This window comes from Saccoglossus kowalevskii, chromosome 1 (assembly GCF_978046115.1).
Source record: "Saccoglossus kowalevskii chromosome 1, keSacKowa6.1, whole genome shotgun sequence".
NCBI classification, from domain to species: Eukaryota; Metazoa; Hemichordata; class Enteropneusta; family Harrimaniidae; genus Saccoglossus; species Saccoglossus kowalevskii.
Window position 1 is genome coordinate 7664500 of NC_140641.1, and position 19920 is coordinate 7684419.

Genomic DNA, 19920 nt, shown 5'->3' on the forward strand with positions numbered 1-19920 from the left:
AAAGAACCAGATCGCATTGTTTTTCAAGATAGCTAAATTATAATTGCTTCTCCAACTATCATGTACATATATATCTCAGTCAACGTAGAATGTTGGTGAGCGTCGTCTGAAAAACTGTTTTGTTGCCAATGTTCCACTAAATTTGTTTATTCAATTGTTCAATTATATGTTTACCAATCACATGACTATACACGTCCATACACACACTATCTTGTCGATTTCATATCCAGTGTGAAATAGGCTTTCCATCAATATATAGCTTTGTGTGGTTCAGTAAATATTTTATATGAAAATATCAGTTTAGAAAATCAATACCAAAAACGGTTACAGCATCCTTAATTGTAAGCTTAGGGGTATATGAATATTTGCTATGTTCACACGGCAGCTTTCTATCTGAGCCGAACTAATAGAGCATGGAGGTAGAAAAGACAATACACTGGTGTTATGATTTAGGTACTAGTATCTGGAATAAACAGGAAACATGGCAGCTAAAATGTGTTACAGCCTATTCACTTATGTTATTGTCATGCAAAATTATCATTTTGTAATTGGCTATTTTCTGTTCGGTCGAGATCTCGCGAGACCTCGCAAAGACCGTTAAATTTACCTAGCAACTGGTTGCTAGTCATGTGATACAGGTCAAGCTTTGAATCAAAATAGTGCTAAATCGTGCGTGTACCCTAATGTCGTGCGTTAAATTTCTGAGTGATTCATTGCATTTGTTTCACGTTTTCGACCATAGCTGACTTCGACAGAATGACCGTGCCATAGCTCGAAGACTTCCTACGTAAATTCAGCGTTTCATCGTCCAACTATAAAAAGAATATTTTTCTTGTAATCGCTAAAGCTGTGCTCGATTTGAAACTCGAGGAAGACCCTGATTTTTTACGCTTTGATCCTAAAAAATTACGTCGCTTCAAGACTTAGCAAACTTGGTTGCAATTTCATTGTTCCTTTGAAATTACCGGGCTACTCTATAGTGATTTCAGGAATGTTCCAGAATTTGGTTTGTCCGATGATTTAATGTAAAGTAAATAATTGTTTAATATCATTATTTATATGATAATGTAAACCATTTTAGACTGTCTTGAATATTTTCTCAATAATTGAAATTTCAAAAAAATTAAATTGTACATGTAGTATGAAGTAAGATTTTTTGCTGTGTCCTCAAACTTGATGAGTTTAGCTGAGAATCAAATGATTACCAAGTCCAATACCTTGTACAACAACAACAGTATATTATATCAGAGGTTTTAAGGATTTATAAGATGAGGATATGCAACTTTGATATTTGCCGGTGTATGTTCAGTGATATGAAATGAAGATCTAATTCTGCATGCATAGCAATTAGATTTCTAACCAATGGCATCACAGAAACCAGTAAATGCTATAAAAGGTTTGATTGCATAAAAAGAAGTGAGTGAGATTTTTGCCAATATTCAAAAATGTAAAATGCATGTACCGGTAATACACAATTTGCAAATAAAAAAAAGACACTAGCCAAACAGCCTGAGAAAACACTAACCAGATTTCATAGACTTTTTTGACATGTATGAATATTGTGATCATCTTGCAATTGACTTATCTTTAATTCATGTGACACCTTTATTGCATATCACATCAATTGCAAAGCAACATCTTCTAGTAAATTAGATCAATCTGGAAGCAAACCAAAATGTATTAGGCTGTGCAAAAGTGATTCTTTGTTCAACATCGGTGCCCTTCTTGGATTCTGCAAAACAAACAAAAATGCAAATAAGGTTAATATTTTGGGTCAATAATCAGTACATTTTTTGGGAAAAATTTAACGATGTGTTTTGTCATATGTTTGATGTCTTGTCATTGATTGGAACTGACACTGATCATCATGAGAAGTTTTATGTGTACATCTAGTCTTGACAAGTCACTTTAATAAACTACAAAAATCTGCCAATTAATCATAGTTTTTACAATACAAATCATGTGCTTCCCTGTCTACATTTCTCTGTGAATAAACCCAAATGTTATTTGCAAATATATTACTTACCGATATTCATTGTGTTGGTTGTCTCCAAAAAACACCACCATGGGATGGTTCAATTTCATCTATATCCAGAAATACATTCAGAATTCCAAATATGTTAAAGTTATTTTTACTTTATGTGGCAACATTGTATGGTTCCATAGAAGGCGATGAAATTGCCTAGCTAATCATTTTCCAGCTGCTTTGAAAATTTGAAATATATATTTCACATGGAGAATGATAAATTGATCCCTCCTTCCTTATTACAAATGTTAATAAAAACCTTATACATTTTTAAATCAATGTTAGAATAGCTTGAAGTCTGTTTAATATTTGTAGTTCAAAATGGATTCCAAGTTTTTGCTTAAAAAAATCAAACTGTCTATGGTTGATTTCTGTGTTGTATGTTCTGTTAATATGGTGTGTATCTCTTATTTATCCGTGACATGCACAGTTTTGAGTTTTGTTAAAGTTAAAAAGTTTTGTTTCTTCCAACCTGCAACACGACAAATACTTTATAATAAATTGATATTTCCGTTATTGTAAGTTGTTATTTAATCTATCAATCACATGCACTTTTTGGATCCAACGCAAGACTCTATGTAGACATCACATCATCTGATTGTTTGTTACAATGTATTGTTTGATTCTCTTGACAGACATCAATCAAACTGCGTTGGAGACAAGAATATGTGTTGTTAGTGATGATACTGCCAACTATGATGGATTAAATCAGGCACTTCAAGTAAGAATTGCATACATAAATAATTCTTAAGCACTTAGAACCCTAAAACCCTAAAATGATGTTTCAATTTATTTTGTTTCTTATCGTTGATACTTGCTGTTATATATGTATTCATAACAAGTGAATTGTACGTCGCATATACTGCATATTTATTTTGTACATTACAAGTATGGCTTAATAGACCACTTTCTGTTCACTGCAAGATCCCGCATTAAGCGTGAAATCAAACATTTTAAAATGGCATTATCTTGTTCGGTTCTTTAGCTCTTCCAATTTTGGTCCATTTGATTTGAGATTGTTTCTGGTATTTCTGTAGTGTAGTGTTCAATGTAAATTATTTGACAAGCACCCAGGCTGTTTGACAATTACAGAAAAACAAAACACACTATCAGACATTTTTTGGAGGTAAACAAGCCATCAACATAATGGAAACAAAGCAAAACTCTTAAACTTATTTATTAAGTCTGAATTTCCCTGCCTAACTAATAAACCAAAAGTTGGGAGAATGACAAATTAGCATAATCATTCACCCAGAGCAAATTTTACAAGATTATTGTTTTATTATTTGTACTTTATAAATCTCACAAGATTATTGTTTTATTATTTGTACTTTATAAATCTCACAAGATTATTGTTTTATTATTTGTACTTTCCATAGCTTTCCATCTGAATATTTTGGTACATTATAAGTTATTGTAACAGAAAGCAACATGACCATAGTCATTTGAGTCAATTTAATTGGTCCATGCAGTGGCAGTATGCCTCTTCCTTGGACCCTTGTCAAGCTGCTTGCAGCTTTAATTTATGTTTTCTTAATAGGAATTGGAATGTACTGTGGTATATTCCACCAATGGTTTAGAGTATATTGATGATGCTGCTGATAAATATGATACAGTATTTGTTTTTAATAACTTTGAAGGGAGGGACTATGACTGCTTGCATAAAATGGACCATAGAATCATGGGTCCTCCTGTTATACTAAAATGTGCAAACTCTAAAGAGGTAAGTTACTTTGATGCTAAATCATGTTTACAACGTTGTTCATCCCAACCAGAACCTTTTGAGCACCATTGTCAACTTTCGTCATGGTCATCCATTCACATATTACTGCTCACATGTATTTTCTGGTATTTTTGCATACTAACTTATGAACATTTCTTTACATTTAACCCCAAATTATCAAAAATAGTTATAAAAACTACAAAAAAAATAGGCACAAATATATTAAAACATGGTTCTGCAATCCCTGTGATTGCACCAGTGTATCATGGGAAATATAAATAAATATCCCACCCATCGTTTACTTTATGCATACAAATATTACAGGTTGTGTAATCTTACATCTTACATACACCATTTGCTACATACATGTACACTGCATTTGCTACATTCACGTTATGGTATTTTGACACATGCCGAAATTTTGAATCCCTTGTGTTTGCAGAGGCATTACAGTCATCCTGCACATGAACAGCAAACAAGATTTGAAAAACAATTATTTTGCACGTCTATGTAGCATTTCAAGAAAAGACAGTTTTTTTCCTGTTCAGTTCTGATTGTTTACACACACAAGACTGAGTCGGCACATGCCTTTAACGTGAACGCCATTATTGTCTGTTTTGAAAATATGTCGCAAACAGTTTGGATTAACACGTAAACCGATGATTGACATTCGTATTGACTCACTCAATTACACTTAAATTAGTAGACTATTAAAATCACTCTCTGCATATATTCATTATTGTGTACAACTGAAAAATAAAATACTCTATGCATTCTAATTGTTGATAAAAACAGAACACTCCACCAGATGCATTATCATGCAGTGAGATTTGCATTTTAAAATCTTGTCGCCATCTTCTATTTTTAAATATATACTGGTACTGTTCTTTGTTGTCAACAGCCTCTGCCGTATAATACCAGGCCACTGTACTGTACTCTAATGTCACAACTCATAATCTGTTTCACGGGTTTCCGAAACAAAGCAGAGATTACACGACTTGTTAATCTAGTACATCACATGGGTGGAAGTATTCGTAAAGATTTTAGTACAAGAGTTACACATCTGGTTGCAAATACAACAAATGGAAACAAATATCGAGTGAGTAAAATTTTATTACATTATACCCTAATACACCATTAGTAATTAGAGGAGGTATGTAAATGTGTCGAAATGGACATAGTGTGAGTGGTTAGTGCTAGTAGCACTAATCCGAAAAACTACTAGATCTAGTGCTAAAATGGCACTAGATCTAGTGCTAAAACGGCACTAGATCTAGTGCTAAAATGTACATAGTGCGAGTGGCATTGATATCGCGTTGTCAACGACGTCAAGACATCCTGTAATTCTCTGAAAATAAATTAATATTTACGTAAAATTGTTGTATCTTTCATTCATTGGAAATGTGCTACAGTGGGAAAATTGAGAATGTCATTGTCCACGTTTGTCGTAATAGACCTTTGGAACAACGCGATCGGCCGGGAAACTAGCTGAAACAGTGAAACTCCAGGTCGAACAAATTGTGAATAGATATACTGTATGAAATGGTATTGTGAGGAAGTTTGTGTTTTCAACTTTGGTGATTGAAACTTTATGTAAATGGTGGAATTCAGCGTTGATTTTTTTTAAATCGCTGATGTGCTGTTTTATTTCTGGTCGGCGCCACACTTAATGAAAATAGATCTTCAAAAATGAAATTATGATGCCATATGTGAACTAAACAAAATTAAAGCTGCAAGCAGCATCACAGGGGCCCAAGTATACATGCCATAAATAATGAGGTCAAATGATACACATGATACACAATTGGTTAGTTTGAATGATTAGTACCATGAAGTCGAAATGCAGCTGGTACCATATATTTATATGAGATATAACGATTATGCATATCAATGAGCCCACATGACCATATATGGTCATCTGTTATTTTATTCAAATCTCTTGTTTAACATCATCATAATAACATAGGTTTCATCTTCCTACATGTACCTGCAACAGTGCTTGAGATATAACAGTTATGCATATTAATGAGCTCACATGACCATATATGGTCATCTGTTATTTTATTCAAATCTCTTGTTTAACATCATCATAATAGCACAGGTTTCATCTTCCTACCTGCAACAGTGCCTGAGATATAACAGTTATGCATATTAATGAGTTCACATGACCATATATGGTCATTTGTTATTTTAATCAATTCTCTTGTTCAACGTTGTCATAATAACACAGGATTCATCTTCCTAACAACAACTGTGCTTGAGTTATAACAGTTATGCATTTTAATGAGGTTAGAAGCCCCCACCCCATGGTGACCACTAAAGTTTTTATTGCTGATATTTATTACACATGAGTTGTACTGTATACCATAAAAAAATCTAGACGCCTAGACCCTCAGAAAGTGGTCAAACAGCCACTTCCGGTTTTATTTCAATCCAATATGGCTGCCAAACTAATTGACCAATCAAAATTCTGAAAGCACGTTGCACCAGTTCATATTAGAGACTATCAGTATAGAGCAATTTCAGACTATTTGGTTCAGTGGTTTTCTCAAACGGCTTGACGAAAAAAGTTACGGAAGAAAGAAGAAGAAAAAACCGAACAATAAGAATAGGGGCCATGCCCTACAGGCTTGGGCCCCTAAAAATGGTATACTCTTAGTGTAAGTCTCCCTCAGTGGATGTTGTGTGTACTGCGACCTGTGAGTGGGCATATACATATTCACGCAATCCTGTTGTTACATTGTATCATGGAGGAACTAACGGAATATGATGTAACCTTGCCGATTTTTCGATTTTTTAACGTGACCATATTATATATGTCTAGATACTTTCTCTGCAATAATATTTTTTAGGAGCCCTTAGGATTTTTTGTTGTAGACTCTCGAAATCTTGTTCTTGTTACAGTTGCTAATAATTAAAACATGTGAAGTAACAAGTTCGTCTGTTGAATTTCCGGTTGTGAAATACGTATTTTAACCCTTCACAGCTAAACAAACCCAGTGTATGGTCGCGTTAAAAAAATGGGACCAAGAAATTGTCCAGGGCGATTTTTCGGCAGTTTTTAAATTTATTTTTTAAAATATTTTGTCGTAATTTATCGGACATTTCAATCGTTCCTGACGCCTAAATTCTTCTATTTAAGTTTTTATTCAAGAGTGTGTTGATTGTGACTAGCGTAAGCTCCGTTTGGACAAAGAGCTGTTATCACTGTAAACAATGTTAAATTATTCTTCTTATGCTAAGTTCATCTTTGAAAACAACTATTTTTTTAATTAAAAAAAAACATGCCATTTTCCCATCAAATTCAAGCCAAAAGAGCGTACTACAACATCGGCAAATCTCTTCCGTGTTGCGTTCAATAACATTAACATATTTAAATGAGCTATTGTAATTTGAACGCGTTAGCATCATCCAGCATTTTGATTGGTTAATTAGCGATTTGACCTATTAGCTTACGATGAAAGTAAGTTGAATTTTGTTTGAATCAACGAATTTATTTTTTGTGCGTTATTATAATCACTACTGAGTAATAATCAACGTTTGTGAAACGTTGCATGTCCGGATTGAGCATCTGTGATCGCCTGCTGCTACGCAATGCAGTTGTGTTCGTTTTTATTAGAAACGTCGTTTAAAATATACTGTTGTTACCAATAAAATAAAAACAAATGTATTTGAAAAATGACACTGGGCGACACTGTAAACACATTCCAGGTGGTCTACTTTTTAATTCAGCAAAAATTATTAATTATTGTTAATTCTGCAATAGTTTCTTTCGTCTTGGGTGGCCCAACTGACGGCGTAGTAAGTCTGTGTAGTTGGATACAATGAAAATTTTCCCCCAAAATATTTGATAATTATTTTTTGAAATTTTGAACCCCAAATAAGCGCCCATCACTCGGATGGCGGAATTTACGTCAGAATCCGGTTTTATATAAAGAAAGTATTATTATGGACATCTCGTGCATATTGCCGATGTTTTATACTGTTCGTAGTTTGCATATGAAAGTGGTTGTTGATGCCCCTTTTATTATTCGACGTCGTTGACAATGCGATAACAATGCCACTCGCACTGTGCACATTTTAGCACTAGATCTAGTGCCATTTTAGCGCTAGATCTAGTGCCATTTTAGCACTAGATCTAGTACTTTTTCCGATTAGTGCTACTAGCACTAGCCACTCGCACTACGCCCATTTCGACACATTTACATACATGATTAGAGTGAATACTCAGGTATAGTTTGCATTACAATTAAACACCAGGACAGTAGTCTACCAGTACCACCAGACGTCAAAGGTTATCAGTTCTGATGCTTCAAACCGTCTAGGAAGAATACTCCATAAACTAATAATCCTTCACTTGGGATCTTTTTGCTAATGATTACACCTATTATATATAATTGCCCTCAGCTGGGATCTTCCAAGCAAATTCAAGGATTGTTGGTCACACTCTCAATATTTTGTTCTATTCTTCTTGATTACACCCATCTGTGATTGATCCGACAGACAGCAGTAAGTCTTGGTACACCAGTAATGACAGAACAGTGGGTCCACCAAGCATGGAGTACAAGACATGATTCTACAGGATCTGCTATCGATGAGGACATGGTTAGTAAATTGCATTCATCTTTACACAGACTACATCAAAATTGTGGAAACAAAAAGGGCATGGTTTTTGATTTGTTATTTTCATATGCCTACAAATAAATATAAAAAATAAAATGGCATTAATACATACTTTTACACTTGTGTTACCTGAGTGACTATAAGTTTTTACCACTACAATAAATCCCATCATGCTTTGTCGTTTTAGTTCAAGTAGACCTTTGAAAGCAAATGTTAATAAGATTTCAAATTATCTAACAGCAGAATAGCCATATTATTAATGATAACATGCTTTGAAAGATTCATTGCAACTTGTTTTCAGATGCAGTATAAAATGATGCCTTTTTTCTGTTGTTGTCTGAGTTTTATGGGTTTCTCTGATGAAGAACAAAAACACATGGAAGAAGTCACACAAATGCAAGGTTTGTATTATTACCAGTCCATTGTTGTCTGTTGATATGTCTATAGAAGTCGCAGGTTTATAAAATAATGAGTTTAGTACACGAATATTGCGATGGATGAATAAAGGCATTAAAGGCTGATGTGATGTGAGTGCATACTTTGAGGCATCTAGCTATCTGAAATGTCAGCAAAAAGCATGAGATATTTACCAATCAATGGATGCAGTCACCTGTGACATAGGAGACTACCTGGGAATGTCTCCAATCAATGGGTGCAGTTACCTGTGACATGGGAGACTACCTGGGAATGTCTCTCCAATCAATGGGTGCAGTTACCTGTTACATGGGAGACTGCTGGGAATGCCTCTCCAATCAATGGGTGCAGTTACCTGTGACATGGGAGACTACCTGGGAATGTCTCTCCAATCAATGGGTGCAGTTACCTGTTACATGGGAGACTGCCTGGGAATGCCTCTCCAATCAATGGATGCAGTTACCTGTGACATGGGAGACTACCTGGGAATGTCTCTCCAATCAATGGGTGCAGTTACCTGTGACATGGGAGACTACCTGGGAATGTCTCTCCAATCAATGGGTGCAGTTACCTGTGACATGGGAGACTACCTGGGAATGTCTCTCCAATCAATGGGTGCAGTTACCTGTTACATGGGAGACTGCTGGGAATGCCTCTCCAATCAATGGGTGCAGTTACCTGTGACATGGGAGACTACCTGGGAATGTCTCTCCAATCAATGGGTGCAGTTACCTGTTACATGGGAGACTGCCTGGGAATGCCTCTCCAATCAATGGATGCAGTTACCTGTGACATGGGAGACTACCTGGGAATGTCTCTCCAATCAATGGGTGCAGTTACCTGTTACTACATGGGAGACTGCTGGGAATGCCTCTCCAATCAATGGGTGCAGTCACCTGTGACATGGGAGACTGCTGGGAATGCCTCTCCAATCAATAGGTGCAGTTACCTGTTACATGGGAGACTGCTGGGAATGCCTCTCCAATCAATGGGTGCAGTCACCTGTGACATGGGAGACTGCTGGGAATGCCTCTCCAATCAATGGGTACAGTCACCTGTGACATGGGAGACTGCTGGGAATGCCTCTCCAATCAATGGATGCAGTTACCTGTGACATGGGAGACTGCTGGGAATGCCTCTCCAATCAATGGATGCAGTTACCTGTGACATGGGAGACTGCTGGGAATGCCTCTCCAATCAATGGATGCAGTTACCTGTGACATGGGAGACTACCTGGGAATGTCTCTCCAATTAATGGGTGCAGTCACCTGTGACATGGGAGACTGCCTGGGAATGCCTCTCCAATCAATGGGTGCAGTTACCTGTGACATGGGAGACTGCCTGGGAATGCCTCTCCAATCAATGGGTGCAGTCACCTGTTACATGGGAGACTGCCTGGGAATGCCTCTCCAATCAATAGGTGCAGTTACCTGTGACATGGGAGACTGCTGGGAATGCCTCTCCAATCAATAGGTGCAGTTACCTGTGACATTGGAGACTGCCTGGGAATGCCTCTCCAATCAATGGGTGCAGTTACCTGTGACATTGGAGACTGCTGGGAATGCCTCTGCAATCAATGGGTGCAGTTACCTGTGACATGGGAGACTGCCTGGGAATGCCTTTCCTATCAATGGGTGCAGTTATCTGTGACATGGGAGACTGCCTGGGAATGCATCTCCAATCAATAAGTGCAGTTACCTGTGACATGGGAGACTGCCTGGGAATGCCTCTCCAATCAATAGGTGCAGTTACCTGTTACATGGGAGACTGCCTGGGAATGCCTCTCCAATCAATAGGTGCAGTTACCTGTTTCATGGGAGACTGCCTGGGAATGCCTCTCCAATCAATGGGTGCAGTTATCTGTGACATGGGAGACTGCCTGGGAATGCCTCTCCAATCAATAGGTGCAGTTACCTGTTACATGGGAGACTGCCTGGGAATGCCTCTCCAATCAATGGGTGCAGTTACCTGTGACATGGGAGACTGCTGGGAATGCCTCTCCAATCAATAGGTGCAGTTACCTGTGACATTGGAGACTGCCTGGGAATGCCTCTCCAATCAATGGGTGCAGTTACCTGTGACATGGGAGACTGCTGGGAATGCCTCTCCAATCAATGGGTGCAGTTACCTGTGACATGTGAGACTGCTGGGAATGCCTCTCCAATCAATGGGTGCAGTTACCTGTGACATGGGAGACTGCCTGGGAATGCCTCTCCAATCAATAGGTGCAGTTACCTGTTACATGGGAGACTGCCTGGGAATGCCTCTCCAATCAATAGGTGCAGTTACCTGTTACATGAGAGACTGCCTGGGAATGCCTCTCCAATCAATGGGTGCAGTTACCTGTGACATGGGAGACTGCTGGGAATGCCTCTCCAATCAATGGGTGCAGTTATCTGTGACATGGGAGACTGCCTGGGAATGCCTCTCCAATCAATAGGTGCAGTTACCTGTTACATGGGAGACTGCCTGGGAATGCCTCTCCAATCAATGGGTGCAGTTACCTGTGACATGGGAGACTGCTGGGAATGCCTCTCCAATCAATAGGTGCAGTTACCTGTGACATTGGAGACTGCCTGGGAATGCCTCTCCAATCAACGGGTGCAGTTACCTGTGACATGGGAGACTGCCTGGAAATGCATCTCCAATCAATGGGTGCAGCTACCTGTTACATGGGAGACTGCCTGGGAATGCATCTCCAATCAATGGGTGCAGTTACCTGTGACATCGGAGACTGCCTGGGAATGCATCTCCAATTAATGGGTGCAGTTACCTGTGACATGAGAGACTGCCTGGGAATGCCTCTCCAATCAATAAGTGCAGTTACCTGTGACATAGGAGACTGCCTGGAAATGCATCTCCAATCAACGGGTGCAGCTACCTGTTACATGGGAGACTGCCTGGGAATGCCTCTCCAATCAATGGGTGCAGTTACCTGTGACATGGGAGACTGCTGGGAATGCCTCTCCAATCAATGGGTGCAGTTACCTGTGACATGGGAGACTGCCTGGGAATGCCTCTCCAATCAATAGGTGCAGTTACCTGTTACATGGGAGACTGCCTGGGAATGCCTCTCCAATCAATAGGTGCAGTTACCTGTTACATGAGAGACTGCCTGGGAATGCCTCTCCAATCAATGGGTGCAGTTACCTGTGACATGGGAGACTGCTGGGAATGCCTCTCCAATCAATGGGTGCAGTTATCTGTGACATGGGAGACTGCCTGGGAATGCCTCTCCAATCAATAGGTGCAGTTACCTGTTACATGGGAGACTGCCTGGGAATGCCTCTCCAATCAATGGGTGCAGTTACCTGTGACATGGGAGACTGCTGGGAATGCCTCTCCAATCAATAGGTGCAGTTACCTGTGACATGGGAGACTGCTGGGAATGCCTCTCCAATCAATGGGTGCAGTTATCTGTGACATGGGAGACTGCCTGGGAATGCCTCTCCAATCAATAGGTGCAGTTACCTGTTACATGGGAGACTGCCTGGGAATGCCTCTCCAATCAATGGGTGCAGTTACCTGTGACATGGGAGACTGCTGGGAATGCCTCTCCAATCAATAGGTGCAGCTACCTGTTACATGGGAGACTGCCTGGGAATGCATCTCCAATCAATGGGTGCAGTTACCTGTGACATCGGAGACTGCCTGGGAATGCATCTCCAATTAATGGGTGCAGTTACCTGTGACATGAGAGACTGCCTGGGAATGCCTCTCCAATCAATAAGTGCAGTTACCTGTGACATAGGAGACTGCCTGGAAATGCATCTCCAATCAACGGGTGCAGCTACCTGTTACATGGGAGACTGCCTGGGAATGCCTCTCCAATCAATGGGTGCAGTTACCTGTGACATGGGAGACTGCTGGGAATGCCTCTCCAATCAATGGGTGCAGTTACCTGTGACATGGGAGACTGCCTGGGAATGCCTCTCCAATCAATAGGTGCAGTTACCTGTTACATGGGAGACTGCCTGGGAATGCCTCTCCAATCAATAGGTGCAGTTACCTGTTACATGAGAGACTGCCTGGGAATGCCTCTCCAATCAATAAGTGCAGTTACCTGTGACATAGGAGACTCCCTGGAAATGCATCTTCAATCAACGGGTGCAGCTACCTGTTACATGGGAGACTGCCTGGGAATGTCTCTCCAATCAATAAGTGCAGTTACCTGTGACATTGGAGACTGCCTGGGAATGCCTCTCCAATCAACGGGTGCAGTTACCTGTGACATGGGAGACTGCCTGGAAATGCATCTCCAATCAATGGGTGCAGCTACCTGTTACATGGGAGACTGCCTGGGAATGCATCTCCAATCAATGGGTGCAGTTACCTGTGACATCGGAGACTGCCTGGGAATGCATCTCCAATTAATGGGTGCAGTTACCTGTGACATGAGAGACTGCCTGGGAATGCCTCTCCAATCAATAAGTGCAGTTACCTGTGACATGGGAGACTGCCTGGGAATGCCTCTCCAATAAATGGGTGCAGTTACCTGTGACATAGGAGACTGCCTGGAAATGCATCTCCAATCAACGGGTGCAGCTACCTGTTACATGGGAGACTGCCTGGGAATGCATCTCCAATCAATGGGTGCAGTTACCTGTGACATTGGAGACTACCTGGGAATGTCTCTCCAATCAATAAGTGCAGTTACCTGTGACATTGGAGACTGCCTGGGAATGCCTCTCCAATCAACGGGTGCAGTTACCTGTGACATGGGAGACTGCCAGGGAATGTCTCTCCAATCAATGGGTGCAGTTACCTGTTACATGGGAGACTGCCTGGGAATGCCTCTCCAATCAACAGGTGCAGTTACCTGTGACATGGGAGACTGCCTGGGAATGCATCTCCAATCAATGGGTGCAGTTACCTGTTACATGGGAGACTGCCTGGGAATGCCTCTCCAATAAATGGGTGCAGTTACCCGTGACATGGGAGACTGCCAGGGAATGTCTCTCTAATCAATGGGTGCAGTTACCTGTGACATTGGAGACTGCCTGGGAATGCATCTCCAATCAATAAGTGCAGTTACCTGTGACATTGGAGACTGCCTGGGAATGCATCTCCAATCAATGGGTGCAGTTACCTGTTACATGGGAGACTGCCTGGGAATGCCTCTCCAATAAATGGGTGCAGTTACCCGTGACATGGGAGACTGCCAGGGAATGTCTCTCCAATCAATGGGTGCAGTTACCTGTGACATGGTAGACTGCCTGGGAATGTCTCTCCAATCAGTGGGTGCAGTTACCTGTGACATGGGAGACTGCCTGGGAATGCATCTCCAATCAATGGGTGCAGTTACCTGTGACATTGGAGACTGCCTGGGAATGTCTCTCTAATCAATGGGTGCAGTTACCTGTGACATGGGAGACTGCCTGGGAATGTCTCTCTAATCAATGGGTGCAGTTACCTGTTACATGGGAGACTGCCTGGGAATGCCTCTCCAATCAATGGGTGCAGTTACCTGTTACATGGGAGACTGCCTGGGAATGCCTCTCCAATCAATGGGTGCAGTTACCTGTGACATGGGAGACTGCCAGGGAATGCCTCTCCAATCAATGGGTGCAGTTACCTGTGACATGGGAGACTGCCTGGGAATGTCTCTCTAATCAATGGGTGCAGTTACCTGTTACATGGGAGACTGCCTGGGAATGTCTCTCTAATCAATGGGTGCAGTTACCTGTTACATGGGAGACTGCCTGGGAATGTCTCTCTAATCAATGGGTGCAGTTACCTGTTACATGGGAGACTGCCTGGGAATGTCTCTCTAATCAATGGGTGCAGTTACCTGTTACATGGGAGACTGCCTGGGAATGCATCTCCAATCAATGGGTGCAGTTACCTGTGACATCGGAGACTGCCTGGGAATGCATCTCCAATCAATGGGTGCAGTTACCTGTGACATTGGAGACTGCCTGGGAATGCCTCTCCAATCAATAGGTGCAGTTACCTGTGACATGAGTGACTGCCTGGGAATGTCTCTACAATCAATAGGTGCAGTTACCTGTGACATTGGAGACTGCCTGGGAATGCATCTCCAATCAATAAGTGCAGTTACCTGTGACATTGGAGACTGCCTGGGAATGCCTCTCCAATCAATAGGTGCAGTTACCTGTGACATGAGTGACTGCCTGGGAATGTCTCTACAATCAATAGGTGCAGTTACCTGTGACATTGGAGACTGCCTGGGAATGCCTCTCCAATCAATGGGTGCAGTTACCTGTGACATGGGAGACTGCTGGGAATGTCTCTCCAATCAATGGGTGCAGTTACCTGTTACATGGGAGACTGCCTGGGAATGTCTCTCCAATCAATGGGTGCAGTTACCTGTGACATGGGAGACTGCCTGGGAATGCCTCTCCAATCAATAGGTGCAGTTACCTGTTACATGGGAGACTGCCTGGGAATGCCTCTCCAATCAATGGGTGCAGTTACCTGTGACATGGGAGACTGCTGGGAATGCCTCTCCAATCAATAGGTGCAGTTACCTGTGACATTGGAGACTGCCTGGGAATGCCTCTCCAATCAACGGGTGCAGTTACCTGTGACATGGGAGACTGCCTGGAAATGCATCTCCAATCAATGGGTGCAGCTACCTGTTACATGGGAGACTGCCTGGGAATGCATCTCCAATCAATGGGTGCAGTTACCTGTGACATCGGAGACTGCCTGGGAATGCATCTCCAATTAATGGGTGCAGTTACCTGTGACATGAGAGACTGCCTGGGAATGCCTCTCCAATCAATAAGTGCAGTTACCTGTGACATAGGAGACTGCCTGGAAATGCATCTCCAATCAACGGGTGCAGCTACCTGTTACATGGGAGACTGCCTGGGAATGCCTCTCCAATCAATGGGTGCAGTTACCTGTGACATGGGAGACTGCTGGGAATGCCTCTCCAATCAATGGGTGCAGTTACCTGTGACATGGGAGACTGCTGGGAATGCCTCTCCAATCAATGGGTGCAGTTACCTGTGACATGGGAGACTGCCTGGGAATGCCTCTCCAATCAATAGGTGCAGTTACCTGTTACATGGGAGACTGCCTGGGAATGCCTCTCCAATCAATAGGTGCAGTTACCTGTTACATGAGAGACTGCCTGGGAATGCCTCTCCAATCAATGGGTGCAGTTACCTGTGACATGGGAGACTGCTGGGAATGCCTCTCCAATCAATGGGTGCAGTTATCTGTGACATGGGAGACTGCCTGGGAATGCCTCTCCAATCAATAGGTGCAGTTACCTGTTACATGGGAGACTGCCTGGGAATGCCTCTCCAATCAATGGGTGCAGTTACCTGTGACATGGGAGACTGCTGGGAATGCCTCTCCAATCAATAGGTGCAGTTACCTGTGACATGGGAGACTGCTGGGAATGCCTCTCCAATCAATGGGTGCAGTTATCTGTGACATGGGAGACTGCCTGGGAATGCCTCTCCAATCAATAGGTGCAGTTACCTGTTACATGGGAGACTGCCTGGGAATGCCTCTCCAATCAATGGGTGCAGTTACCTGTGACATGGGAGACTGCTGGGAATGCCTCTCCAATCAATAGGTGCAGCTACCTGTTACATGGGAGACTGCCTGGGAATGCATCTCCAATCAATGGGTGCAGTTACCTGTGACATCGGAGACTGCCTGGGAATGCATCTCCAATTAATGGGTGCAGTTACCTGTGACATGAGAGACTGCCTGGGAATGCCTCTCCAATCAATAAGTGCAGTTACCTGTGACATAGGAGACTGCCTGGAAATGCATCTCCAATCAACGGGTGCAGCTACCTGTTACATGGGAGACTGCCTGGGAATGCCTCTCCAATCAATGGGTGCAGTTACCTGTTACATGGGAGACTGCCTGGGAATGCCTCTCCAATCAATGGGTGCAGTTACCTGTGACATGGGAGACTGCTGGGAATGCCTCTCCAATCAATGGGTGCAGTTACCTGTGACATGGGAGACTGCTGGGAATGCCTCTCCAATCAATGGGTGCAGTTACCTGTGACATGGGAGACTGCCTGGGAATGCCTCTCCAATCAATAGGTGCAGTTACCTGTTACATGGGAGACTGCCTGGGAATGCCTCTCCAATCAATAGGTGCAGTTACCTGTTACATGAGAGACTGCCTGGGAATGCCTCTCCAATCAATAAGTGCAGTTACCTGTGACATAGGAGACTCCCTGGAAATGCATCTTCAATCAACGGGTGCAGCTACCTGTTACATGGGAGACTGCCTGGGAATGTCTCTCCAATCAATAAGTGCAGTTACCTGTGACATTGGAGACTGCCTGGGAATGCCTCTCCAATCAACGGGTGCAGTTACCTGTGACATGGGAGACTGCCTGGAAATGCATCTCCAATCAATGGGTGCAGCTACCTGTTACATGGGAGACTGCCTGGGAATGCATCTCCAATCAATGGGTGCAGTTACCTGTGACATCGGAGACTGCCTGGGAATGCATCTCCAATTAATGGGTGCAGTTACCTGTGACATGAGAGACTGCCTGGGAATGCCTCTCCAATCAATAAGTGCAGTTACCTGTGACATGGGAGACTGCCTGGGAATGCCTCTCCAATAAATGGGTGCAGTTACCTGTGACATAGGAGACTGCCTGGAAATGCATCTCCAATCAACGGGTGCAGCTACCTGTTACATGGGAGACTGCCTGGGAATGCATCTCCAATCAATGGGTGCAGTTACCTGTGACATTGGAGACTACCTGGGAATGTCTCTCCAATCAATAAGTGCAGTTACCTGTGACATTGGAGACTGCCTGGGAATGCCTCTCCAATCAACGGGTGCAGTTACCTGTGACATGGGAGACTGCCAGGGAATGTCTCTCCAATCAATGGGTGCAGTTACCTGTTACATGGGAGACTGCCTGGGAATGCCTCTCCAATCAACAGGTGCAGTTACCTGTGACATGGGAGACTGCCTGGGAATGCCTCTCCAATCAATGGGTGCAGTTACCTGTTACATGGGAGACTGCCTGGGAATGCCTCTCCAATAAATGGGTGCAGTTACCCGTGACATGGGAGACTGCCAGGGAATGTCTCTCTAATCAATGGGTGCAGTTACCTGTGACATTGGAGACTGCCTGGGAATGCATCTCCAATCAATAAGTGCAGTTACCTGTGACATTTGAGACTGCCTGGGAATGCATCTCCAATCAATGGGTGCAGTTACCTGTTACATGGGAGACTGCCTGGGAATGCCTCTCCAATAAATGGGTGCAGTTACCCGTGACATGGGAGACTGCCAGGGAATGTCTCTCCAATCAATGGGTGCAGTTACCTGTGACATGGTAGACTGCCTGGGAATGTCTCTCCAATCAGTGGGTGCAGTTACCTGTGACATGGGAGACTGCCTGGGAATGCATCTCCAATCAATGGGTGCAGTTACCTGTGACATTGGAGACTGCCTGGGAATGTCTCTCTAATCAATGGGTGCAGTTACCTGTGACATGGGAGACTGCCTGGGAATGTCTCTCTAATCAATGGGTGCAGTTACCTGTTACATGGGAGACTGCCTGGGAATGCCTCTCCAATCAATGGGTGCAGTTACCTGTTACATGGGAGACTGCCTGGGAATGCCTCTCCAATCAATGGGTGCAGTTACCTGTGACATGGGAGACTGCCAGGGAATGCCTCTCCAATCAATGGGTGCAGTTACCTGTGACATGGGAGACTGCCTGGGAATGTCTCTCTAATCAATGGGTGCAGTTACCTGTTACATGGGAGACTGCCTGGGAATGTCTCTCTAATCAATGGGTGCAGTTACCTGTTACATGGGAGACTGCCTGGGAATGTCTCTCTAATCAATGGGTGCAGTTACCTGTTACATGGGAGACTGCCTGGGAATGTCTCTCTAATCAATGGGTGCAGTTACCTGTTACATGGGAGACTGCCTGGGAATGCATCTCCAATCAATGGGTGCAGTTACCTGTGACATCGGAGACTGCCTGGGAATGCATCTCCAATCAATGGGTGCAGTTACCTGTGACATTGGAGACTGCCTGGGAATGCCTCTCCAATCAATAGGTGCAGTTACCTGTGACATGAGTGACTGCCTGGGAATGTCTCTACAATCAATAGGTGCAGTTACCTGTGACATTGGAGACTGCCTGGGAATGCATCTCCAATCAATAAGTGCAGTTACCTGTGACATTGGAGACTGCCTGGGAATGCCTCTCCAATCAATAGGTGCAGTTACCTGTGACATGAGTGACTGCCTGGGAATGTCTCTACAATCAATAGGTGCAGTTACCTGTGACATTGGAGACTGCCTGGGAATGCCTCTCCAATCAATGGGTGCAGTTACCTGTGACATGGGAGACTGCTGGGAATGTCTCTCCAATCAATGGGTGCAGTTACCTGTTACATGGGAGACTGCCTGGGAATGTCTCTCCAATCAATGGGTGCAGTTACCTGTGACATGGGAGACTGCCTGGGAATGTCTCTCTAATCAATGGGTGCAGTTACCTGTTACATGGGAGACTGCCTGGGAATACATCTCCAAACAATGGGTGCAGTTACCTGTGACATTGGAGACTGCCTGGGAATGCATCTCCAATCAATGGGTGCAGTTACCTGTGATATTGGAGACTGCCTGGGAATGTCTCTCCAATCAATAGGTGCAGTTACCTGTGACATGAGTGACTGCCTGGGAATGTCTCTACAATCAATAGGTGCAGTTACCTGTGACATTGGAGACTGCCTGGGAATGCATCTCCAATCAATAAGTGCAGTTACCTGTGACATTGGAGACTGCCTGGGAATGCCTCTCCAATCAATAGGTGCAGTTACCTGTGACATGAGTGACTGCCTGGGAATGTCTCTACAATCAATAGGTGCAGTTACCTGTGACATTGGAGACTGCCTGGGAATGCCTCTCCAATCAATGGGTGCAGTTACCTGTGACATGGGAGACTGCTGGGAATGTCTCTCCAATCAATGGGTGCAGTTACCTGTGACATGGGAGACTGCCTGGGAATACATCTCCAATCAATGGGTGCAGTTACCTCAATCTGATTAAAATCTGATGTAGTGTACGGGCTTTAATTATTTTGGCTATAAACTTATTTTAATTTTATTTTTTATTACTTTTATTATTAATGCCTTTTTTTTTTTTTATTTTA

General features: G+C 42.9%; 1 protein-coding gene across 1 annotated transcript in view; it reads left to right on the forward strand.

The window, feature by feature from the left end:
- LOC100374097 (protein ECT2-like) overlaps positions 1-19920 on the forward strand; it is a 39827-nt gene that overhangs the window by 1712 nt on the left and 18195 nt on the right. Inside the window, exons 2-6 of the mRNA XM_085498644.1 lie at positions 2662-2747; positions 3567-3749; positions 4651-4848; positions 8253-8354; positions 8674-8773. Of these exons, the coding sequence (XP_085354770.1) occupies positions 2662-2747; positions 3567-3749; positions 4651-4848; positions 8253-8354; positions 8674-8773 (669 nt within the window). The remainder of the gene's footprint in view (positions 1-2661; positions 2748-3566; positions 3750-4650; positions 4849-8252; positions 8355-8673; positions 8774-19920) is intronic.